This window comes from Mus pahari, chromosome 15 (genome assembly GCF_900095145.1).
Source record: "Mus pahari chromosome 15, PAHARI_EIJ_v1.1, whole genome shotgun sequence".
Lineage (NCBI taxonomy): Eukaryota > Metazoa > Chordata > Mammalia > Rodentia > Muridae > Mus > Mus pahari.
The window spans coordinates 36,832,068-36,857,836 of NC_034604.1; the positions used below are offsets into that span (position 1 = coordinate 36,832,068).

At 42.8% G+C, this 25,769-nt stretch overlaps 1 protein-coding gene across 1 annotated transcript in view; it reads right to left on the reverse strand.

Annotated features, from left to right (window-relative positions):
• The window catches only part of Prelid2 (PRELI domain containing 2), a 69,103-nt gene that overhangs the window by 18,070 nt on the left and 25,264 nt on the right, over positions 1–25,769 (reverse strand). Inside the window, exon 5 of the mRNA XM_029546718.1 lies at positions 12,728–12,833. Coding sequence (XP_029402578.1) covers positions 12,728–12,833 — 106 coding nt within the window. The remainder of the gene's footprint in view (positions 1–12,727; positions 12,834–25,769) is intronic.

Consider the following 25,769-nt stretch of genomic DNA (forward strand, 5'->3'; position numbering starts at 1 on the left):
GGGCAAGTCAGCACACTCCTTGCTACACCTTGTACGCACGGTTTCTCCTACCATCATACAGTGACCCCACGTACATCTGAACTTCAGGAAAACACTTCCTATTCCAGATTTTACCTTGCTTCGGAGATGAAGCATCCCAGAATTGCAGCTTGCTGATTTAAGAGATTTCCCAAAAGCTATGGTGGTAAGCAAAGTCTATTACAAACAGATGGATTCAAATGAGCCATCCAAGAATTTGGGATTCCTAGGCCTTCTTGTCAAAAAGAAAACAAAAATGCATTATAACTCACAGATTATTCATTTTTCTCTGCTGGGGAAGGCTGTGTTTCAAGAGACTAAGATTCTAGTGACAACAGAATGAGCAGAGCTGATTGGAAGGGGCCATGCAAGAAGACAGACCTATCTGGAAAAAAGTTATTAGGAAGTAGCACCCTTTATAGTGAGAACATACCATATGTGTCTTTCTGGCTCTGGGCTACCTCACTCAGGATGATAGTCCGTCCAATTGCCTGCAAGACTCATGATGTCTTTCTTTTTTAATAGCTAAAATGTGTAGATGAGCCCATTTTCTGTATCCATTTTTCAGTTGAGGAGCATCTAGGTTGTTTCCAATTTCGGGCTATTACAAATAAAGCTGCTATAAACATAGTTGAGCAAGTGACCCTGTGGTATAGTGGGACATCTTTTGGGTATATGTCCAGGAGTGGTATAGTTGGGTCTTGAGGTACAACTATTCCCAGTTTTCTGAGAAACCACATTGATTTCCAAGGTGGTTGTACAAGTTTGCACTTCCACCAGCACTGGAACAGTGTGCCCCTTGCTCCACATCCTTGACAGCATGTACTATCACTTGAGTTTTTGATCTTAGCCATTTTGAAGAGTGTAAGACAGAATCTAGGGTTCATTGTGATAACTAAGAGCACTGAACATTTCTTTTTTTTTTAATTAGATATTTTCTTTATTTACATTTCAAATGCTATCCCAAAAGTTCCCTATACCCTCCCCCGCCCCTGCTCCCCTACCCACCCACTCCCATTTCTTGGCCCTGGCATTCCCCTGTGCTGGGTCATATAAAGTTTGCAAGACCAAGGGACCTCTCTTCCCAATGATGGCCGATTAGGCCATCTTCTGCTACATATGCAGCTTTCTTTAAGTGCTTCTCAGCCATTTGAGATTTCTCTGTTGAGAATTCTCTGTTTAGCTCTGTAACCCCATTATATAATTGGGTTATTTGATTTGGTAATGTCTAATTTCTTGAGTTCTTTATAAATTTTGGATATTAGCACTCAGTCAGATGTGGGGTTGGTAAAGATCTTTTCCCAATCTGTAGGCTGCCATTCTGTCCTATTGGCAGTGTCCTTTGCCTTACAAAAAGCTTTTGAGTTTCATGAGGTCCCATTTACCAGTTGTTGATCTTAGAACCTAAACCATTATTGATGTTATGTTCAGAATGTCGTCCCCTGTACCAATGAGTTCAAGAACAACCATGCTACAATCTACAGACCCAAAGAAATTGGGTAATAAGTGTTAGAAGCTGACTCTTAGCAGAAAGCAGCTATCATCCCTGCAGCCATCTCGGGCTATTTACTTACAGGTGGTACTTTTCTACCCTGATGAGAGACTTATTTTCCTAGCATGATGTTTTTGCAAGAAGTCCACCACAGCTGAACACACTCTGATAACATTCTCCCAAACAACCTGGACCTGTGGTTAAGTGTCTCCGGCTGCACTCCTGAGCATGTGCATATATACCCATAGTTGCCTTCCAATAAAGGAGACTTGAGACTTGATCAGACAGAGTGTCTTGTCTCCATTCTTCGAGTCTCTTGCCCCTCAGTCCCCACTCTCTCTCTCTTGCAGACCCCGTCGATTGACCCTTGGACCCAGTCAAATAAGGAGGCCCCAAGGGAGAATAGGTGAATCTCACTCAGAAGGGAAAATTAAATAGTTCTTAGAGGTGGGTGGAGCGAAGGGCCTGAGTAGGAGAGGAAGCAAGGATGGGAAAGGGGCTGGTGATCAGGTATGGGAGGTGTGTGTGTGGGGGGTAGAGGGGCAAGAGAGGTATGGGAATAAGAATGGAAATCAGCAGGGGAGGGGGTCATCTCTGATGACAGGCTGGAGGCCTGGGATGGGAGAAGATATGAGGAGTCTATAGGAGTGACCTAGGTGACATTCCTATCAGAGAGGAATATAGAGACTGAAGTGGCCACCTTCTGTTCACAGGCAGGAATTCCAGAGGAGGAAGGAGGATACCAATCCACCACAAAACCTGTGACCCAAAATTTGTTTTGCCTACAAGATGTGCAGTGATACAGATGGAGCAGAAACTCAGAGAACAGCCACCAATGACTGTCCCAACTTAGGACCCATCCCATCTGAAAGAGCCAAGCGCTGACACTATTACCAATTGTCTGCTATGCTCACAGACAGACACCTAGCATAACTGTCTCCTGAGAGGCTTCATCCAGCAGTGGATGGATGCAGAGTCCAGGGAATCTTGTGGAAGAATGGGGTATAGAAGTTAGCAAGTCAGAAAGGTCAAGGACACCACAAGAAGACCCACAGAGTCAACTAACCTGGGACCATGGGGGCTCACAGAGCCTGGACCAACAACCAAGGAGCATGCAGGCACTGGACCTAGACCACCTACACATTTGTAGCAAATGTACAACTTGGTCTTCATGTGAGTCCCCTAACAAGTGGAGCAGGGGCTCTCTTAGTCTCTGTTCCCTGCCATTGGATCCTGTTCCCCCTGCCTGGACTGCCTAGTTGGGCCTCAGTGGGAGGGGATGTGCCCAGTCCTGCTGTTACTAGATGCCCAGGGGTAAGGTGGTATCCAAGGGGAGCTTTCCTTCTCTGAAGAGAAGGAAAAGAAGGGGGCAACAGAGGGAAGCAGTTGTAAGGGTAAGACTGGAAAGAGGGGAGGGTGGGCTATGATTGGAATAAAATAAATGGATGAAAAAAATTTACAAAAGAAGTAGGCATCTCATGGCATCAAATGAATAAACTCATCTGTATCTCCTGAATCGGTCTATTTGAGCTCTCAAGAGTGGGGTTAAAGAGCATTAGCAGCCTTTAACCCCCACATTCAGGAGGCAGAGGCAGGCAGATTTCTGAGTTCAAGGCCAGCCTGGTCTACACAGTGAGTTCCAGGACAGCCAGGGCTACACAGAGAAACCTTCTTCCTGTTCCAATTACTTTTACTTATGTGTGGAGTGATATTACTTCTTTCTCTGCTCCTCTCTCTTGGGGACACTGACTTTAAAATGACCGTGTTTTAAGAGTGTATGCATGGGACAAAAAGCTCTCAGTTGACAGAACTTTGTCCACTGAACAATTCACAGAACAGTCATATCAACATCACACAACATAAAAAGCCCAGACGGGCACCGAGGCCAAATGATGTGCCAACAGCAGCATCAGTAACTTATCATTTCCAGAGTAGATAATCGGAGGCTCAGAGCTGGTAATTTTGCATCTGCTTCACAATTCAATGAGCTAAAAATAATCAGCCCTTTGACAGTTCTAAAATGTCAAGTCATTCGTTCAACTCACAAGAAAACCAGGGATGGCCAGAACAGAATTGACAAAGAGGCTGTAAACCAGCAGAATTGTTTTAGAAAGGAACTTGCTAAGACACACAGAAGGTCTTAACCCAAGAGGCAATCAGAAATGAACAGAAGCATGCACACTTAGAGATTTGACCCAATTCTATTTCCAGTAGCAGAAAAAGTAGAAATTGATAATAAAAGCTATTACATAAAGAGGGTATTGTACAAACTGTCAAACTTTTGAAGAATGTGCACTATGTGAATGCCGTAAGCCAATGCTTAGGAAGCAATGGCAGGAGCTCTAAAGTTCAACACCAGCATGAGCCAAGCAAGGACTTTAAAGAAGCTTAGGCTATTCGTAAAAAGTTGTCTAAAAACATCAATAACAACAACAAAGGAAATATGTAATGACAAAGGAAAAATGCTAAAGTATGTCAATAAATGAAAACGCTGGGCTGAATAATTCCAACTTCTTAAAAAATAAAAATCATTAATCTAGACACATGCAAACACACAGAGACACACAGAAAGAGCGACATCAACATTATAACTTATACATCACTGTACTTGAATCAAATACTGATAATTTTTAAAAATGATAAAGACACGCACACACACAAAGAAACAACACAAACTTCTCCTTTACCATTCTATATCAAAAAATCTTATCCAAGGCTGGAGACATAGCTAACTGAATGAGTGCTTGTATACTGAGTATGTGCAAGGCCATAAATTTGATCTCCAACAGCACACATATGCACACACACACACACACACACACACAAACACACACACACATACACACAGGCACACACACAGAAGGGATGTAGGGAACCAAGGAATCCTGAGTAAACAAGTAGTATTTGACTTGGCACAGCCATAACAAAGACTCCAGATCCATAGGGACAGTAAACCCTTCCCTGGGTGAGGCTCAGCGGGACAGCAAAGCCTTGCTTGGGTCTGAGTGCTAACGCTGACAACGTATACTGAAAATGTCCACCACAGCGTTCTCCTCCCGGACGTTTACGACCTGGAGACAGCTCCCTACAGAGATTGGCTAGACTCTCCTCCTTTTTCAGCTGCATATAACAATTCTGCCTCCTTGTTGATCTGTATGTGACAATACTGCCTCCCTCCCTGTTCAACTCTATTAGATAACTGAGTTCCCAGGATACTGTGATTTCTCCATCAGAGAGCCCAGCTTTTCCGCATTCATGTGTAAGTGGTTTCTTCATCCCCTTGTTGCCCCTACTCAGGGTTCTTGGACCCAAGCCAATATTGAAGCAAAAGGAGAAAGCAATAGCACCTACACCCAAGCTCACTTAACTGTCAAGACATTTCCAAAGGCAACTAGAATCTCATCTACATGGGCTATGGTGGCCTGCACCTATAACCTGAACTTGGAAGTGAAGGCAAAAAGATTATGAATTTCAGGCCAACTAGGCAATTCTAGGCAAATTCTAGGCCAGTCGGGGATAGTATAGTAGGCTCTTATCACAACAAAATAGCAACCAAAATCATGCTCGAGTAAGGACTTAAGAGGCTGTTTACAGGGCTAGCACTGTAACTCACTTGGTAAAGTAATTGTCTTGCTGACATGAAGACCAGAGGTCAATCTCAGAATAGAAGTAAGCCAGGCATGATGGCATACACTTGTAATCCCAGTGCCAGGGAGGCACAGACAGGCGGATAGCCCTGCCATTCACTGCCTTGCCAGCCTAGCCTACCCAGAGAGCCCCAGGCCTCAGGGACAGGTGCTGTGTCAGAAAACAAGGTGAATGGTATCTGAAGTGTGATACAAGGTTGTCCTCTGTCTTCCACACTCATGCATACACTCGTGCATGTATTACATTCATACACACAGACTCTCACACACAGACTCTCTCTCTCTCTCTCTCTCTCTCTCTCTCTCTCTCTCTCTCTCTCTCTCTCNCACACACACACACACACACACACACACACACACACATACACACACACACAGCTATTTACCTATAAATACACTTTTTATCAGAATACGCCTTTTAATACTAGTAATTATTGAAGTTTAACATGTGCCACGCATACTCACAGGCTTATGAACTTTCAAATCTCTGTGGAATAAAACTAAGATCACCCATTTTATAGAGAAAAGGCTGGGGTCTTGGTTGTAACATGTGTCACCTAGAATATCAGACCAGTGGCTAACGAGTCTTTCTATAACGCTTCACATTCAGTCACTACACAGAGCACCTGCCCAGAATTCCACTTCATCCTAAATAGCCTCTGAGACGCAGGCACACTCTTCAGTTCAGGGGTTGAACCTCACGGTTATGGTGTCTATGGTTTGCTCCAAAGCACTTGTGTGTGCACACGGTAATAACATGGCCTGCATACGTTATGTCCCGTCAGGTGCTGGGCACAGAGTGTGCCCTCCTGGGGCTTCACTCTCCAGTGGTCATAGTGACTGTTCTCCTCAGCAACCCACTTTAGAAATTTCTATTATTGTTATCCTTGAAAGAATGTTAGCCCAAGGAATGTTAACTGAGTGTGCACTGGTGAAATTGGTGCCTTTTTAACTGCCTTAGTGCACATGAGGGATAGACTCTCATTAATGCCACTGATGGGACTTGAGATGCAGGGATCAGGTCAAAATTCTAGACTTGAGATATAGGGATCAGGTCAAAATTCTAGAGATTTTCGCATCCTTGCCTGATCATGGAGGCTATATATCTCAATTCAAACCATTTAGGATCACCAGTCCTACACCAGACCACTGTCAGAAGACTGCTTTACTCTACTTCCTTGTGACTGCCCTCCTTATCATGATACTGTGAAACTACAGACAAACTGGGGATCTATGTGCATACTCTATTATGCCTCTAATTTCCATTCAGACAAGACATTTGTGCTTCCGAAGCCAACTCTTTCCTCCTCTTAACATCACCCCAAAGGCATTTTACACCACAAAGAACGCGATCCTGGGAAGCTTTGCTTCCATCTCTGCAAGTCAAGAGGAGTTACCATAAGCTAAACACACCCCCGCCCCGCCCCCACTTCCAAAAAGGCAAATCTACATCATAAGTTTTTGGTCAGCTGCTCCCACTTGGTTTCTTGGCCAGAATTCACTTTTCACTTCTCTGTGGAGGCTTGGAAGATAATACAGTGATAACAGTCTTGTCATAAGAGTGTTCCTTTTTTAGCCAGTTTGTCTCTGGTTAGGGATAGCTACGAATGCCTCAGAATGCAGAGTTCTCATTATACAATCACACAGACATGCTCTTTCTTTAAGTTTGTGAAATATATTTTTCAACGTGTGATAAAATAATTTGTTATCTCAGCCACTCTTGTAGAAGGCCCCATTATTTGTACCATGGGCATTCTTACCACGCGGATCAGAAGGTTGAAGCGGAGATGGCATGCAACAAGCGTGTGAAATATTTGTTACAGAAACAATTGTAGGCAAGTCAAACCACTTGGAAATGACTTTCAAGGTTTGACTTGGACACGCTCGCTATATCTAAAAAATCTGGACATGTCAGTTTAGGGTGTGTGGTCATTAGTTTGGACCTTTTAAGATTCCATTTTTTAAATGGATAATATAATTCCCTCCTATCAAAGAAAACTCAGTCTGATACACATGGTCACCTGGCGGGGCTAGTGAGATGGCTCAGTGGGTAAGAGCACCCGACTGCTCTTCCAAAAGTGCAGAGTTCAAATCCCAGCAACCACATGGTGGCTCATAACCAACCATCCATAACAAGATCTGACGCCCTCTTCTGGAGTGTCTGAAGACAGCTACAGTGTACTTACATATAATAAATAAATAAATCTTTAAAAAAAAAAAAAGAAAGAAAGAAAAGCCCTGGCTAGGCTGTGTGTAGTGGCACAGATATTTAATTCCAGCACTCAGGAGGCAGAGGTAGGCAAATTTATGTGAGTTTGAGGGCAGCCTGGTCTGCAGAGTGAGTCTAATCACAAGATATTTTTTAAACCCATTCTATTGGCCATTTATTGCTGAGTAACAAATTATCCCAACTTTACAGATTAAAGCAGCATTTGCCTACTATCTCTCTGATTCTTTGTACCAAGGGGCTGTACTCAGATTCTTTTACGCATCTATGTGGTGCCTCCCACATTGAGGAGCCCGCCATAAGACACACTCTCCAGGGCTCACTGGCTGAGATCTTAGCGTACATGGACTCTGTTCAGCACAGGCTTGAGAAAGATGCACATGAATGGATCGTTTATAGGTGGTATGCATAAAGCTGTGAGAGGAAAGGAAAATAGTCTATCCTCATCACTTGTATTTAGCATACTACTAAAGTCTAGACAGGACTAACAGACAAGCCAAGGCAATAACGGGTATTCAAGGAGGAAAGGAAGGAGAGAAATGTGCATGTTTGTTGATAGCATGATTTTACCACACAAAGATCCTTAAAAGATTTGCCCCCAAAAGATGTGAGAATAACAATACTAAATTCAGTAAAGTTTTAGGATACAAAATTAATAAACAAAAATGACAGTGTTTCTGTATATGGGCAACTAACAACCTGAAACCCTTCAAACAGAAGAAAGTTACACACAAATAAACTTGAGTAAAAAGCTCAAAGATCTTGTGTGTATATGTCTGTCTGTGTTTCTATGTGTCATATCGTTTGTCTTTCTGTCATTGTGCATGTGTCCGTCTTTATGTCTGTGTTTGTCTATGTCTGTCTGTGTGTCTCTGTGTGACTGTTTCTGTATGTGTGTTTTTATCTGTCTGACTGTGTGTATGTCTATCTGTCTGTGTGTGTGCATCTGTGTTTTTCTGTCTGTATGTGTCTGAGTGTGTGTTTCTGTCTGTCTGTATGTGTCTGTGCATGTGTGTGTGTGTGTGTGTATGTGTGTGTGTGATGTTTGTGCAAGTGTATGTGCAGACGTGTGTACATGTGAAGTAAGAGATGAGCTCCCAATGTTGTTCCTCAGGAGCTGCTCACCTTGTATTTTGATTGAGGTCTTCCGCTGGCCTGGAGCTTACTGGGTAGGCTAGCTTGCCTGACCAGAGAGTTCCAAGGATCTACCTTTCTTTGCCTCCTCAGCACTGGGATTAGAAGCCCAGCTTTGTAACACGAGTTCTAGGGGTTGACGTCAGGTCTTCATGATTTTTGTGGCAGGCAGGCTTTTTGCTGACTACGCAAAGGATATTTGCTTCTAGCACTATAAAAGTAACCAGCTGCCCCCACCACCACCACCACCACCATTTTCCTGCCCTGTTTGAGTCCCTCCATCATAACCAGGCTTCTTCTTCCTGCATCCTTTTTTTCCTCACTATGCACATGAGCTCTTGTTGACTATTCTAAACAGGTACTTCCGGGGCCGAACCCCAACACCCCCCCCACACACACACACACACACAGTTTGAGTGCAGAGATTACAGATGGGACCAGAGTTAGAAACCAGGAGCACACACTGGGCTCAGACAAACTTTAGATCACATTCCAATTGCCCTACTTTCTAATTTTGTAACCTTGAGAAAACCGTTCTGTCACTTGGGACCTTGGTTTCCCAACATAGATAAAAGGAGAACCATGATTCCTATGTCACTGGTTGCTCAGAGATGTGGATAAGGCCATGCACAATAGGCACCGGCTTGTCATCCACAACCCTCACACCCAAGAGCCGCCTCTTTAATACCCTCCTCGGACTCAGAACACTGAGCACTGACACCAGGCCGGGCGCCGCCCGCTCCTGACACTAGCAGCTGATTAGTCACTGTCTGCCATGCTTTTCACCCTCAGTGACAAGCCCCCAAACTAAAACTGCACAAGGCACAGTCTCCATCCTGTAAATTTATCTCACTTCAATATATCTCCAGCACTCTACCCAATGCCCAGCACATGATGGTCATCAAAAGATGCTTATGGAGTGGGAAAAGGTTTCAAATCTTGTACTGTGCACTATCCATGTTCACATGTGTTGGGAGAGGGACACATAATAAGAAGAGAGCATGACAGAAAGGCATGTGATTGTGATACTTTTCATCCTTAAAAACAAAGAGACCACGTGCTTATACGTGACCTCTGTGCTTCGACTTAAAAGCCCTCACATTCTATACTCGTATCTCTATGAATACATAAAAATCCCTCTTTGGCAGATAAGCAAATGGGCAAAGGGACTTCTGCTGGGTCACAAAGCAATGGGAGGGGTGCACCACCGCCACCAATGTACAAGCACTCCCGCTACAGGGGCACACCTGAAGCTTGACAATCTAAGGAAATCAATAACTCTGGTAACCACCCATCTAATCCAAAAGGAGAGAAGCTGCTGACTGGTGTGTGAAATCCAGTGTGTGTGCCAGAAAGGACCCCAAGTTACAAACTACACTAGATATCAAAGGAAAAGGGGGAAACATGCCATTGAATAAGCCCCCAGAGGCTCTGAAACACAAGTGACCTCAGCTTATAGCCCCACAACAACAGCCCGACGTTAACTTACAAACATAAAAAGTTTGAGAACCTAGTTTTGCTTTTACTAGGAAAAAAAGCTATAGGCTCCTGCCATTATCTCTGCTAAACAACTTCTAGGACAGAGTTCAAAAGGGAAAGTACAGTCACCTTAAGACCCTGGCACGGGCACAAGGACAGAAACCAGTTGTGTAGGCACAGCTCTGAGGTTTACCAGAAAGGCAGGCTGGCCCTAGAAACATCAGCACGTGAGCAAGAGATAAAAGACACGTAAGCATGGATGCTTTCTAAAACGGAAAAGCTAATTAAACTTAGCCTCTTCAGAAGGCAAAGTTAGAGAAGCTTGCGGGGTTGGATATATGCTCTTACTTCTGAATGTAATAAAAAAATAAAGGGTTCCTTGGGTTAAAACATTAGAGTCACTGGGTATTGTTGGTTTTGCTCCAGCGAATATTCATGAGAGGCTAACAAGGCACTCCACTGTGCATTCCATTTCCGGTCTATTCAGTTGCACACACACACTGCGCAGGCGCTGTCAAGTATCAGAGGTTATGGGGGAATGAGGATCAAGATTAATAAAGCTGGGACTGAAGAGATGGTTTGGTGGGTAACAACATTCTTTGTGCAAGCATGGACCTGGGTTCAAATACCAGCTCTCGCTCTCGCGCTCGCGCTCTCGCTCTCTCACTCTCCCATTAGGGTACAGAGTTTACCATGAGGACATACTAGGAACAAAAAATGCTTAGGGAATATTTTCTATGAGAAGAGACCTCAGCCCTGATCCCCATTGTCATGGCAGAGAAGAAGGTCACTCAATCTCCTAGTCCTGTTTGGTCTGCTTCCAAGCAAGGCCCTCTTCCAAAGACATTAGAAAAAGAAGAAATAAATGGGTAGTCATTTTGCTAACAGAAACAAAAAGAAAAGGAAGAAAAGAGAGAAGGAAGAAGGAACAAATGAATGAATGAACAAAGATGATAGATACATAGACATAGATGATAGATAGAGATAGATACATACAGATAGATGATGGGTGGATGGATGGATGGATCGTACATACATACATACATACATACATAGATACATACATAGATACATAGACACATAGATACATGAATACATAGATGCAGGCAGTCTTTTCATTGGCTAGAACTCTATTCAACATAACACCCGGACAGTGGAGACCCACATCCCACTAAACAGAAAGAACAAGGCTGCAAGGAAAAGAACCCAAGCACACAAGCATCTCTACAGTCAGGGATAGACTGGGTTGGAGAACAAATCCTACAGAGATATTCAGAAGCTCCCACTCAGGACAGCCCTTCCTGAAGCCATCAGCCAGTTTCAGTGTCCTTGTCCTGTGCCAATGACCAACCTAAAGTGTGCTTTGTCACTGACAACCAAAGAATCCTAACATATACAAGCAGCAAAGGCACAACACAAGTCTGCCCCAGCACACCCATCTATGTGAAGTCAATTTTACTACTCCTGTGACAGAATAAATCCATTTCCCACATTCAACACAGTTCCTAGCACAAGGCAGGTACTCTCCCGTAAGAAGAAAGAAGATAAGCGAGATGGAAGAACTGTATGGGACATCCTTATATAATCATCTTTCACTGATAAAATGGGGATCAAGGCATGATTAACAAGTATTCGCAGGTTCAGACTTAAGACAGATAAATTACAAAGTCACTCGGGTGAGTGGAACATGTATTTATCTCAGGTGCAGCACCCCTAATCCCCCAGGGTGCAAACATCCTCCTATCACCTTTCATACAAACTACCAGAAAGGACTTTTTTTTTCTCATATGTCTATATGCAGCCAATTTAATAACAAGAAGCCTCAACTCAACTTTTAAATATTATCTCTCCCAAAAGGGATCCCTTCTTTTTGATGAATAGACTTATGTGCAAAACAATTACACTTAATTATTATTATGGCTTTTCTAATATGGGATTTAATAGATGAACAAGGAGTCAACTCAGTCAGCAACATAGTGATAAAATTAATTTTCTCGCCAGGGGCATTATTTTGAGGTCGCAGTTTTGCAGATAGGAGAATAGTGGTGTTATTTTTCCTTTCTTTCTTTTCTTTTTTTTTCTTTTTTCTTTTTTCTTTTTTAACAACTGCACATAGTGTAGTCTAGCAGAAGACAAGCACAATAATGTTTCTTTTTTTCTTTTTTTTTTTAAAGATTTATTTATTTATTATATGTAAGTACACTGTAGCTGTCTTCAGACACTCCAGAAGAGGGAGTCAGATCTCGTTAAGGATGGTTGTGAGCCACCATGTGGTTGCTGGGATTTGAACTCTGTACCTTTGGAAGAGCAGTCGGGAGCTCTTACCCGCTGAGCCATCTCACCAGCCCCACAATAATGTTTCAGTGAGTAAGAGTGGCATCCAACCTTCTAGGATTTCAGGTACTCCCTTCTAGCCTAGGCTAAACCAGTCTGGATCCATGACAGAAACCCCTCAGCAACGCCAAGAACAAGTTAGCAAGCTCAGCATCCCTGGGCAGTGCTCCTTAGAACATATTCAGACCTGTTCAGTCTGGGCTCACAGGAGAAAGGTTGAGTCTTGACTTAAATAGCAATTATTAAGAGAAATTCTGGGTATATGTTTACTCATTAACTCCCCTATTGGTAACAGATCCGTACATGACACTCTTCTACTATGTCTTAGTCAATACCCAACTGAAACTTCCACATTTTCTTAAAATGAACATTAGTTCAAAGTAGAAGCAAGCATACCTTCTGGGCTCCTTGTCTTAAGAACGTACTAGCAAAAGTTTCCAAAATACAGTTGAGAAATCCAGCCCCTGTGATTGAAATTCTGCCTGTTTGAATGAACTCTGTCCTGGAAAAAAAAAAAAAGACACAAAATTCACCTGCATGAATTTTCATCTGTATAAAATATGCATATGCATAAAGTAAATAAAATAAAGCAAAGCTATGAGCCTAGGAGGGAGACTAGTTAAGAAGAGTCAACTAGCGTGGGAGAAGGGAAAGGAAAGGTGATGGGCATAAATACTACACAACCCAGTTTTTCCATGTAATTGTCAAAAAATTCATCTTTCGTGTCACTTTGCATTTGGATATGTAAATTATAGACACCTTCAGCAGCATAATTACCATTTATAATTAACACAAAATAATATTCATAATAATTGAGAAACTACTTGTTACAACAAAATATTCTATTTGAGGTTGACCTAACTATATACAGTTTATTCAGTATAAACAATCATTTGAATTAAAGAATATTTGTTTCACCATACAAAATGCTTCTTCCAAAAGCTACCACAACCATTTTTGCTCAACAGATGAGTTTCCAGTTGCTTTCTAAACACTTAATTCTCAAGCCCATAGATCAGGGCAGCTCTCATCTTTCAATGAAGAAGTCGTATTTTTTTGCAGCAGATGAACGCTATTTGCAAAGAACTTCGCCTGACCGAAGGGCAGAAACCAAATACCCATAGAGTTCCCTTCTATACATGGATCATCTATACAGGACCCCTGAAACATCTGAGAAGAGGGACAGAAAAATTGTCAGAGCCAGAGAACAGGGATTACTGACGCCTTTTGGATATGATGAAGATGCCCCACCCACAGACCCTCATCAGCTAAGGCTGGCTGAAGAAAACCTGTACAAGACGACACCAGTCAGCGTTCCAGCATGGATGGGACAAGGGCTCACAAGGGTGACCCCTAGTTACCAACTAGAGGCAATCCACAGTTTCTTAGAAAGACTCAAGTTTTCTTCACAGACAAGCCCCTGATAGGTTGGCCATGTCTAAGTGGTCAGCCATACACTCGTGTGCAGATGGGCAATATTAATTGGACTCAGGAGAGAGAGAGAGAGAGAGAGAGAGAGAGAGAGAGCATTTACAATTACAGATGAAGAGAATATGAAGTTGAAAGGGAAGGAGGGACTCAAGGAGTTGGGAAGGATGTAGATATGATTAAAAACATTAAATCCATGTATAAATTTCAAAATAAAAATGGTTTAAAAAAATGATCACTCTTTGGAGGAAGGGTGCTGTATTTCTCAAGACAGACTCTCACTACATAGTTCTGGCAGTCCTGGATCTCTGTAGACCAGGCTGGCCTTGAACTCAGAGACTCACCTGACTCTGCCTGCCACTAGAACAGAAGCATGGCACCAGCCCGCCTGGCTAAAACTATCACTTAGTTTGCAGTTGAGGGGACTATAGCTCAGTGTACATAGCAGCATCCAATACATTTATTTTCACAGCAATCAGGACCAAGAGCCCCTTTCATTATATGACTAACTTAAACTTCCTCCATGACAATAAATGTAGTTTAAAAGTACAATGCCTCTTAAAAATTGAGCCTTGAGACCAGTTTACGCTTCTTGACCTTGAATAAAATATCTACTTTCTATAACCAATTTTCTCATATGTAAATGGGATGCCAGCATTGCCTATTTACAACTGTGATAACAAAGGAGTTTATGCATATAACACAGATATGAAGAATGACGAACGTGTGCTAAGCCTTTGCTAAATGCTAGCAACCGTTGCTAAAGAGAGAGAGAGAGATAAGCAGAGACTGCAAAGCCAAAGTCTGCAATAGGTATTGAATCCTTATTGCAGAAGTGACAGGAGGCAGATATGTTAGCATTTCTATTACTTTAATTACCAAAGTTCTAGTAATATCCATTATCCCCATCTCATAAAACAGAGATCTAGATTACACTTGGGAATGATACAAGACGACAGGAAGCCTCCAGTTCTTATCCTCCCATGAAAACAATGATTTAGCAAAAATAGACAAACAAAATTACCTTTGTGAGACCTCCTGAAACCAGTTAGGAGGTAGGGTACACCCCAAGTGATGGCAGAATGGAGAATAGGCGTGCCCAAGAAAGGGAGAAGTGGGTTGCTATTGCTTACTGTAGGAGCGACTTTTCTACTGAAAAAAAAAAAAAAACTGTGACAAAATGCCTGTGGCAAACAAGTGCAGGAAGGAGAGGGTTATACTGTCTGTTTACAGTCACTTGGGACGAGACCAGGTGTCATGTGACCCAGGCTGCCCTCAAAGTCCGCATGCTAGGGACTGGCCTTGACACCCTGATCATACTGTCGCCAGCTCCCAAGTGCTAAGTTACAGGCGCACAGAACCATGCTGGGCTGGGAGGAGAGGTGTTTCAGGTCTTGGTTCATAAAATAAACCATCATGGTGGGGAAAGTCTAGCTGCCTGGCCAGCTCTGCTCCATACCATTGGGAAGCTACCTGTCTACAGGATTCACAAACCAGGAGGGGAAAAAAAACAAAACAAAACAAGACACTCAGCCGGCTTTCCTCTTTTCCCTTTTTTGCCTCCAGTCAGGACCTCAGTGCAAAGGGTTAGTGTCACCCACATCCAGTGCAAATTTTCCCCAGTCTAGCTTAATTCAGACTGGAGAAGTTCTTACAGACACTCAACCCTGAGCCTCACTGTTGCCCTAGGTGTTCCTTAATCCATCTAAACTAGCTGCCAACCACTGATAGCGCCTCCCAACTACCGAAGCAAGCAGAAATGGGGAGAAAACTACAAAGCCTGTTTCTCCCACAAAAGCGAAAGGAGATAAATGTTCTTTCAACACTGACTTCAGCAAGCATAGTCCAGGGGACATGACTCAAGGTGGGGGTGGGGAGGAGGAAGCAGTATACTTGGAGGCTTGGTGGTCACAGAGGAAAAAAGCCAACACAGCAAGTAGGTACAGCCTTGAAGAACCTACAGTACCCTAAACAGATCATAGGCAGAAACAAAAGAATGCCGGCTCCTAATAATAGAGCCTTCTTCTGCATCTGTGAAGTCACATTAAGTTCCAGAGAAGGAAGATATCTGGAAGAAGTTTGAGAGGCCTGCACACTCTCTTGCCTGGCTGATTTGTGAGGCTCTTCTGTAAAAAGCCAGCCCATGATAAATGGGAGAGGTGATTATTGTTTCATAGACCCAAATCTCTCTAAAAGAACACAGAACTTATGGGCGGGCGCGTGCACGCACGCGCACACACACACACACCACGAGAAAATGGCCCAGTCACAGAACCAAATAAATGTCTAGAAACTCACCCTAAAGTAACAGGTACATAAATCACCTGACAACGAATTTGAAATAATTATTTTTAAGATGTTCAATTAGGCAAAAAAAAAAAAAAAAAAAAAATCAAACAACTAAATAAATTCAGGAAATTGAAGCATGAACAAGATGAGAATATCAACAAAGATAAACCACTTAAAGGAGAGAAAGCAACAGTATCAAGGGACTTGAGGACAGGCTGTTGAAGACATAAAGATGAAGAGACCTGGTGAGGGCTTTGAAGATCTATGGATGGTGTCAGGTGGGCCCATGTCACTTACATATTCTATTATGTTACACACGTGTGGAGTCTTAAAGGAGAAATCATTGAAAACGGAGATGAGAGATTATACAAAGCAATGCTGATCCAGACACCCCCAGATTTTGAAAGACAAAATATGCGCAAAAATTCAAATTCTCAACCAACTCCAACTAGGAGGCATCTAAAGAAATCGGCATCAGACACATTATCCCGTATGAAAGGTCACAGGAAGACTATTGAAAGCATCGAGAGAAAAGTAACCTGTGGAATTCAGGGGGGTTCTGGGAGGCAGGCAGGGGACTGTACTTTTTCCCATCGGAAACTTTGTAGGCCAGCGAGAATTGGGTTAATATATTCAGCACACCAACTAAAAAAATAAATAAATAAATAAGCCGAGAACTCTGCGAAACTACCTTCCAAGAATGAAAAGGAAATTGAGATTCCTTAGCTATACAAAAGCTGAGTGTACGCATCCCCGCTGGAGACTTGGGCTATCGTTGAACTGGCCTAGTTCATTTGTTGAAACCACTGACTTCACAGTTACTATATGCTCTACATTATATATTGCATATAATCACACACATAAAAATATTGCAGAGCTATGGAAAGGACTCAGTGGATAAGAGGACTTCAGTGGCAGCATGAAGAGCAGACTTCAAATTCCCACATTAAAACACTATGTATAGGGCGGGAGAGATGGCTCAGTGGTTAAGAGCACTGACTGTTCTTCCAAAAGTCCTGAGTTCAATTCCCAGCAACCACAGGGTGACTCACAACCATCTGTAATGGGATCTGATGCCCTCTTCTGGTATGACTGAAGAGAGCCACAGTGTACTCATATACTGTGTGTGTGTGTGTGTGTGTGTGTGTGTGTGTAACAACTCACACTTGTCTGTAGCCCCCACGGGCTATGGCAGGTGGACACAGAGGATCAGTGGGACTTGATGGCTGTTAGCCTAGCTCCTGGTTCAGTGAGAGATCCTGTCTCAAGGAAATTAAGCTAGACAACCAATGTCTTCCTTTGGCCTACACACACACACACACACACACACACACACACACACACAGATGCACATGCACATGCACATATACACATGCACATACACATTTACTCACACACACACACATGCACATTCACAAGCACATGCACACACACATTCACATACACACACACATACACATACAAATGCACATTCACATTCACATGCACATGCACATACACATACAAACACACATACAACATACACATACATACCACACACAAACGACAGCCTTGAATATTGGTTCTATAAAAACAAAACATTCCTTTTTAAAATGCCAGTGATACTAAGAAACATTTTCAGTTAAGGCACCTGCTAACTGGGGCTCACCCTTCACTTCAAGACCTTTTAAGTCTCCACCTGGTTTTCCTTTCCCATGCCATACTGAGAACTAAAGATTCTTCCAGGATCACATTGTTTTAACAGGAAATAAAAAAGGGCAAGTGGAAGAGTGTCAGCCTCGGCCGATGGAGGCAAAGCTTTCTTTTATTTATTTATTTATTTATTTATTTATTTATTTATTTATTTATTTATTATATGTAAGTACACTGTAGCTGTCTTCAGACACTCCAGAAGAGGGNGTCAGATCTTGTTAAGGATGGTTGTGAGCCACCATGTGGTTGCTGGGATTTGAACTCTGCACCTTTGGAAGAGCAGTTGGGTGCTCTTACCCTCTGAGCCATCTCACCAGCCCCGAGGCAAAGCTTTCTAAGACAGAAAACCTGTAAGGGCCCAGGCACAAAATCTGAAGCCTCAGACACCACCTGAGGAGCCACATCCCTAGACTGCCCTATTGCTGCAATAAAAGCCATTACCAAAAAGGAGCTTGGGGAAGAAAGAAAGCTTTCTATCTTATAGCGCCCAGGACAGACAGTCCAACATCAATCAGTTACTCAGGAAGATACTTCATACTCTTGCTTACAGTCCAGTCTGATGGAGGCATCTTCTCAACTGTGGTTCCCTCTCAGATGACTCTAGCTTGGGTCAAGGTGACAGAAACAAAAACAAACAAACAACAACAACAAAACCCCTACCTTGCACATGCACGTACCCACCCATTATCTGAAAATGCCCATACATAGCACAGGCTTCATCAATCCCGTGAGAGTCGCAGGAACTGTATGGTGTGGGAGGTAAAAGTGAAAAGGTAGGCAGACACCAGACTGAAAGGAGCCTCAGGCTTCAGAGATAGATGTTATCCCAAGGAAAAAGACTTCCCTGCAGAATAAATGACACGGATTAACAGCTGTCAGAGCGCCACTGACCTTTGCTGCCACCACTGACGCCTGTAGACAAGTCCTTAGGCCCCATTTGCAGGGCAATTCTTCCACTCAATGAGGACGACCACATCTGTTAAATGAACTAGCTAGAAATCTTCGCAAACAGACGACTCCGTAGAGAAAATATTTTCTCTGTTCTCCTTACCTGTTTATATCTTACAGAAAAAAAGAAAGGACCCAAGTCTCCTTTGCCTATGTTCCTGTGTGTATATACACATGCATCTACCTATACACATATACACATATGTATGTATCCATACATGCGCTCAGATACACAAAAAAAGATTCTGAGAAACACTGGACTTAGCAAGACGTGGTTTTTGTCGACATGGGTAGTATGACCTTGTCTTTTCCATTTTTTTTCCCCCAGTGCTAAGTATCCGGGGCCTGATGCAAGAAGACAAGTTCCCCATGGCTTAGAATCATCCCCAGCCCATAAACTCTTCCTTGAATCTAACAGCAGCACATACATTTAGATCACAGCAAAAATCTACAACTTTAGGCCTCTTCCCTCTCACCTCCTACCTTGCTCTTCTCTCTCTCTCTCTCTCTCTCTCTCTCTCTCTCTCTCACACACACACACACACAGCGTTATCCCACCCAATCGGACACATACCCCCGTCTAAGCAGCTTCTTAGCCTTAAGCTCACTTGAAGTGCTTTGTTCATGTAAAACTACATTCTAGTGACATTAATCTCTCCTATCTTTATTCAGGATTAGTCGGTGTAGACTTTTACCATGATTTTAATATTTAAAAATGGGTAGCTGAAGAGACTCCTGCTCTTCGGGAGATGAACTCTTCGGTCCTCAAGCAAGTGTAGGTGAGGGGGTTAATCAAAGTCTCTCTTAGATCCTATTCTAACCAGTGTTTCTTTCTGCCAGTTTGAGAAGTGAATCCTCAGAAAAGCGTGCTCAAGGTTTATCCGCATGTCAGAGAGCAGCAGGCGGTAAAGAGGGTCACGTCCTTGCCATCCAAAAGACAGGAGTTCACTCTGCTGTATTTTAAGACTGTCAGAGAAGAAAACGCTGCATTTTTTCAATGACTCAAAAGCACCAGAGCACCTTCTCCTTGTGACACAAGACCATCCCAACTGCCTCTTGTCAGGACGAGCGTCTGTTGAAATGTCTCTGAGAAGCACAGCTGGTTATGCATCATAGTTTAATGTCAGCTGTTTTCTTCTGGTTGGTGTTCACTGAAAAAACGGGAATGAATTAGGTCTGAGGAGGTAGCTCACTAGATAAACAGTTATACAAGTGGGAGGACCTGAGTTCAGATCCCCAGCACCCATGGAAAGTTGGATGCCGTAGATCATGTCTGTAATCCCAAAGCATTTATGACAAGATGGGAAGTGGCGACAGGAGAAGCCCAGGAAACTTCCAAAAGCTCATAAGCCAGTTACCCCAGTAACTGTAGGACATGGCAAATAAGAGATCCTTTCCCAAACAAGGCAGAAAGTGAGGAGACCCAACAACCAGGGACATCCTCTAGCCTTAGTGAGCTATCATCCCCTAACACACACACACACACACACACACACACACACACACACACACATACACACGCGCACACGCACAAACCCACACATGCACACACAGATTTTAAAAGAAAACAAAAAACGGAGCTGGAGAGATGGCTCAGTTGTTAAGAGCACTGGCTGTAAAAAAAAAAAAAAAAAAAAAAAAAAAAAAAAAAAAAAAAGAGCACTGGCTGCTCTTCCAGTGAACCTGGGTTCGAGTCCCAGCACCTACATGGCAGCTCACAACCATCTGTAACTCCAGTCCCAGAGGTTGTAATGCTCTCTTGACTTCGACAGACAATTTACATGGTGCACAGACAACACGCAAATGAAATACCTATACACAATAAATAAACTTTAAAAGAAGAAACAAAACAGGATAGACAGACAGTCCGACAGATACAATGCTAACAAAATCAGTAAGCATTAGAACTAGAGCTGGTACTTATTTATTATACTCTCCTGGGGTTTATAAATCTCATATACTGGGTATGTATAACTTTAGCAATCATATAAAATTAATAGTAAAGCCATGACTACCATTTCTATAGAAGTAAAACATTCTGAATGTGTTCTGTGCAACCAAGAGCCACTTTCAGCCAAAGTGTAGCTAACATGGGTTGGCCCATCCTTTATCACCATGTGGGTCGCCCACACTCTGGAAGGTTGGTTCTTTCTCCCTAGCCTGCACATGAAGTGGGTGGTGTTTATAACAAGAGGCACACATGGCGATTCAGGGTTTCCTCCTCTCTGTCACGCCTACAGACAGGACTGCCTCACACTCACCTTACACATGTTTTCTACACTCTTGTTCACACTCAAACCTTTCCATGGTGACCGTGTTCATCACACGCTAGACTGCACATTCCCAGAGGCTGCTATGCTTTGAAAATTAGTTTCTCTATATAAATATCAAGAAACTGTACTAAAGAGAGGTTGAAAAACTTACCCAAGGGTGGAAGGATTGATCCCTTGCAGAGCCATCACACATAACCTCAAAACCTTCCCCGTTCTCTGTCCCTACTCACTGATAGTCCAGGAGATCATCAGTCACAAGTGTTACAGTTCCGCTCGTCAGTCCCTGATGAATGTCCACAGGTCACTATAGTGTCTAGCAGTCAAATGTCTTACTAAAGAAGTCCAAATTTTTTCCCAAGTAGAATTAACTCCTTTTTTTTCTCCATTACTACATCAATTTCAATCATAAAAACTAGTATGTAGTAAGAAATCACTATATGCACTAGGAAGGAAAAAGGGTAGAAAAAGAGATGTAGATTACTTTGTCAAGGAAATTACACAGCTGCTAAGGTCAGTAGGGGGCAGTCTTCACCAGCTGAGAAAGCAGCCAACAGCAACAGGGCAACATCTGTGAATGAGACTGGCTCACTTAGGCAGTGCCAGGAGCAGTTTTTTGGGTTTTTTTTTTGGTTTGTTTTTTTTTTTTTTGGTTTTTTTTTTTTTTGTCCATACACAGGCAATTCGACATATAGCACACCAGAACCATGCAAAAGAGCACACATTCGAAATCTAGGAGCTCTGAAAATTAACAGTAGTTTAAACAACCAAGACTCCTTTCTTGACTACTTAAGATATTTTTCCTTTTAAATTTGGGGAAATAAGGCTCCGGGGGCGGAGGGGAGGGGAACATGAAGACTATTCCTCAGCTCACAGGACCACAGACTCAGAAAGCTCAAAAGGTCAGTTTCCAGAAAAGCAGAGTCTCTTAATAAGATCCTGGCCTTGATTACTGGCTGCCTGGGTGTGGCAAATCTTATCTAATGTCTAATTATCTTCACGATGGAAATTTAATTAAAGTGCCTTTGAAGGGCGGGAAAATATTCTACTGGAGTCATGATTTGATGTCATCTCAGTTCCAATTAGAGTTTAGGGCCTTCTATAGCCACACAGAAAGCAGGATGCCACAAAGGAGACACAGGACATTGCAGTCAGCAGGCTCGCTCACTGAACAATCCACAGGTCTAACACTGTTACAGGCCACCCCCTGGCTGTGACTTGCTCCCACCATGCCAGATCATGTGGTCTTGCCCATGCTATTTAGCAAAACCCATTTCTGTAACCATGATCCCTGGAAACCCACACAATCCACAGAGCTCTCACAGTTTTCAGCTAACATAAGTAAATACACAGGCTACCTACTTCTAGACAGACAGACAGACACCATTTCAGGACAGGGATTGATGAGGCCATTCCTAAAATCCTCTTGAATCTTCATCTCACCTGGCTTCCCTATCACATAAGTACATCCCTGAACCTCTCTAAAAGTTCTACTCCTCTGTAAAATGAGATTAACACCTACTACTTGAATTGTCCCACCGTTGAATAAAGCCATCTGTATAAGGTGCTCTAGGTGACACACAATTGTTCACCTTGCCTTTTTATGTAATCCAGCAACTACCTGCTCAGGGATGACACCACCCACAGTGGACTGGGCCCTCCCACATCAATCATTAAGCAATAAAATGTCCCAACAGACTTAACCTACCTGCCAAACTGATAGAAGCATTTTCTCAACTGTCTACTCTTTTGGTTGTCAATAAAAAACTAACCCACACCCCACTTCTATGGCACATCCATGCGAAGCTCATTTGTGCAAGGCTTGATCGCAAATACAGCATATAGAGATGGGGCGTTTGGGAAGTGAGTGGACTGAGGTAAGTTTAAGATAATGAAAGGACTGCTCTCTTAACCTGTTTTGAGATTGGGAAGCAGATGGAAAGGAGGAAATACAACATGAAGACCTCTGAAGTGTGTAGCTCAGGCTCATTCTCTCCTCCCCTCCCCTTTGGATGCTGAGAGGTGAGTGGCTTTTCTCTACCATGTCCCTCCTTAATGATATAAACCCTGTCACAAGCTTGATAGAAAGCAACAGAACCAGCTGGCCATGCACTGGAATGTCTGAAGACAAAATAAACGGTGCCTCCATTAAGTAGGGTTTTTTTTCCCCCTCTGAAATGTTGTCACAGTGACAAAATACAGCCCAGCTCTGATGACATCCAAGTTTCTGGGTCAATGAGTTCCTGACAATGGACTTCACCAGTTCCTCTTGATTGTCTTGGGATCTTGGGTTCTGCACCACATCATTGCCTGGCTGATGAAACACTATCATTTTAATATTCTAAGTATTTAATTTATTATAAAGGCAAAAGTAACACACAAAGAAGAAATGTGCCCATGGCATGTGGTCCCTGAGAGCAGATGGTAGCAAACCCTTTGTCATGCATCATTCTCTCTGAAGTCGCCCTTCTTCACCCCTTCCCTTCATCCACCATTCCTCTCACATACATTCTAGAGGCTGCTGAGTTCCCTATGCCTTTTAGCAAGAATTTTTTTCCACTGGGAAATGTTTGCTGTTTGCTGGAGAATAAGATTATCAACTTCCTGTCACGCTTTACAAGATTAACAAGGACTTTGCAAAAAAAATAGGGGTGCAGCTCCGTATCTGCTTATCAGTAAGGCCACAGGACAACGGCTGGTTATCAAAGTTTGCAAAGCTTCTAGGCAAATTCATCTGGCGCCTCTATAAAACTTGACTCTCTGTAACATATTTATACTTCTTAATTCCCCTCTGAACCTTGGAATAAGACACAACTCTAAACCAATAGAGGATTTAAAAAAAATCAATAGATGTCCACTAAGATATTTCAAAAGCTCTCACTTATAAGTGCTACAGAATGCTGTCTTGGCTAAACATCATTGTTTCCAACTCAGTGATCACCAGCTTTCAAGCATGGTTCCTTTTAAGAGCTATTCAACATCAGAAACATTCACTTACCGTTAGTAACAATAACTCATGCTCACTCTGTGTTTAAGCCCTCCAAGAGTAGACCAGTCCCTCTTGGGACCTTACTAAGTCTTCATATCACTCTGTGATAGAGCTCAAGTCAACTATTCCCAGATCCTAGAGCACACAGGTGACCAAGAACATCAATTGAGACCTCCCCACATCACTGCCCGAGACTCCTACCTAATCCCAGAGTATCCCAAGTTCTATTTGACCTCTGGCCAGTATCAGCCCTTTTCCCATCCCTTCCACCACTCCAGTATGGACCACCTGAATCCCTTGAACATCAATCATTCATTTGTCAAACGGAAAGAAGTTTCTTCCGTGCATCACACATTGTGCTTGACTCTGAGTTACAGAAAACCATGACATGAGGGCAAAACCCCCACAAGGCATGAAGTACAGGTAAAGAAACTAGACCAGGCTCTAACTATGAGAACACAAACACATTTGCAGAAGGCAAATGTGATCCTTTTAGATGTCAGTCATCCCCAGCCCAAATAAGGCTCTCCCCAGAAGTTAGCTTTGAGCAGAAGGGACCTTGGGGCTCAGCTTGTCATAACTAGCAGTGTACTCTGTTAATTGTCAGATCACCCTCTGGTGTCCTAGAAATCAAGGTCAATGTGAGCAGTGGGAGTTGTGGCTGCAGATGAAAGCAGTAGTACTTATTCAGGCTATTAGGTAACAACACCCTCAAGCCCTTCAGCATCAGGACCGGGGCTTAGAAACAATTGTCAAGTAAAGCAAGAAGAGCCAGAGGATGCTAATACCTGAGAAACCGTGAACCTGGAAATCAATCAAAAGATGGCAGTACCAACCTTAAATTCTCACAGGAGTCACCCAACTACTACATCTGCTGCGGTTCCTGAAGAAGAGAGAGATGGGTGCACAAAGAAACTCCCCAACAATTACCTCTTCAACGCCATAAATCATACTACTCGATTTGTCAGGTAGTTACTTGAAACTTGGCACTTTTAGCCAAGAAATCTAAAACTGAAAACTTCAAAGGTTACATACCTATTTATTAGAGTGAGTAATATTCACCTGAGGAGCCTCTATAAAACTATAAAACTAGGCTGTTCAACCCACTAATTTAGTCTGTTTGTAAAATGGCTTGTGTGCTTTCAATGTCTATTGTACTGTTAAAGGAACGGTCTCACTGAATTTTTCATAAAAACTGAATGTTCAGAGTTCTTCGTATCTACTCGGCTGAGCATTTTAAAGCCAGATGTGAGGTCTCTTACTGTCAGAGCACAAGGATGGAGTACTGGACATGGAATAGCTCAGACAGGAGCCACTGAGATGCTACACTGAGTGTAGAAGATTCACCACGTCACCCAAAGCAAAAACTCCACCAAGGCCCCTTGAGGGAGAGAGAGCCTGAAGATACAAACACTCTGTCTTACCACAAAAACACATATAGTTATGGGATGTGGAGCGGGAGACAAAACCCCTCCAGAAGACAACTGTCATGCAGAACTGCATTTCTTAGGTATAAAGTAGCAATGATTGAAACCAAAGCACATGGCCATCTATCATGGTCTAGACAGTACAATAAAAGTCTATTATAAAGGAAAAAAAGAATAAATGAGATTACTCAAAACTACATGAGTGAGGCTGGTGAGATGGCTCAGCGGGTAAGAGTACCTGACTGCTCTTCCAAAGGTCCAGAGTTCAAATCCCAGCAACCACGTGGTGGTTCACAACCATCCGTAACAAGAACTGATGCCCTCTTCTGGAGTGTCTGAAGACAGCTACAGTGTACTTACATATAATAAATAAATAAATCTTTAAAAAAAAAAAA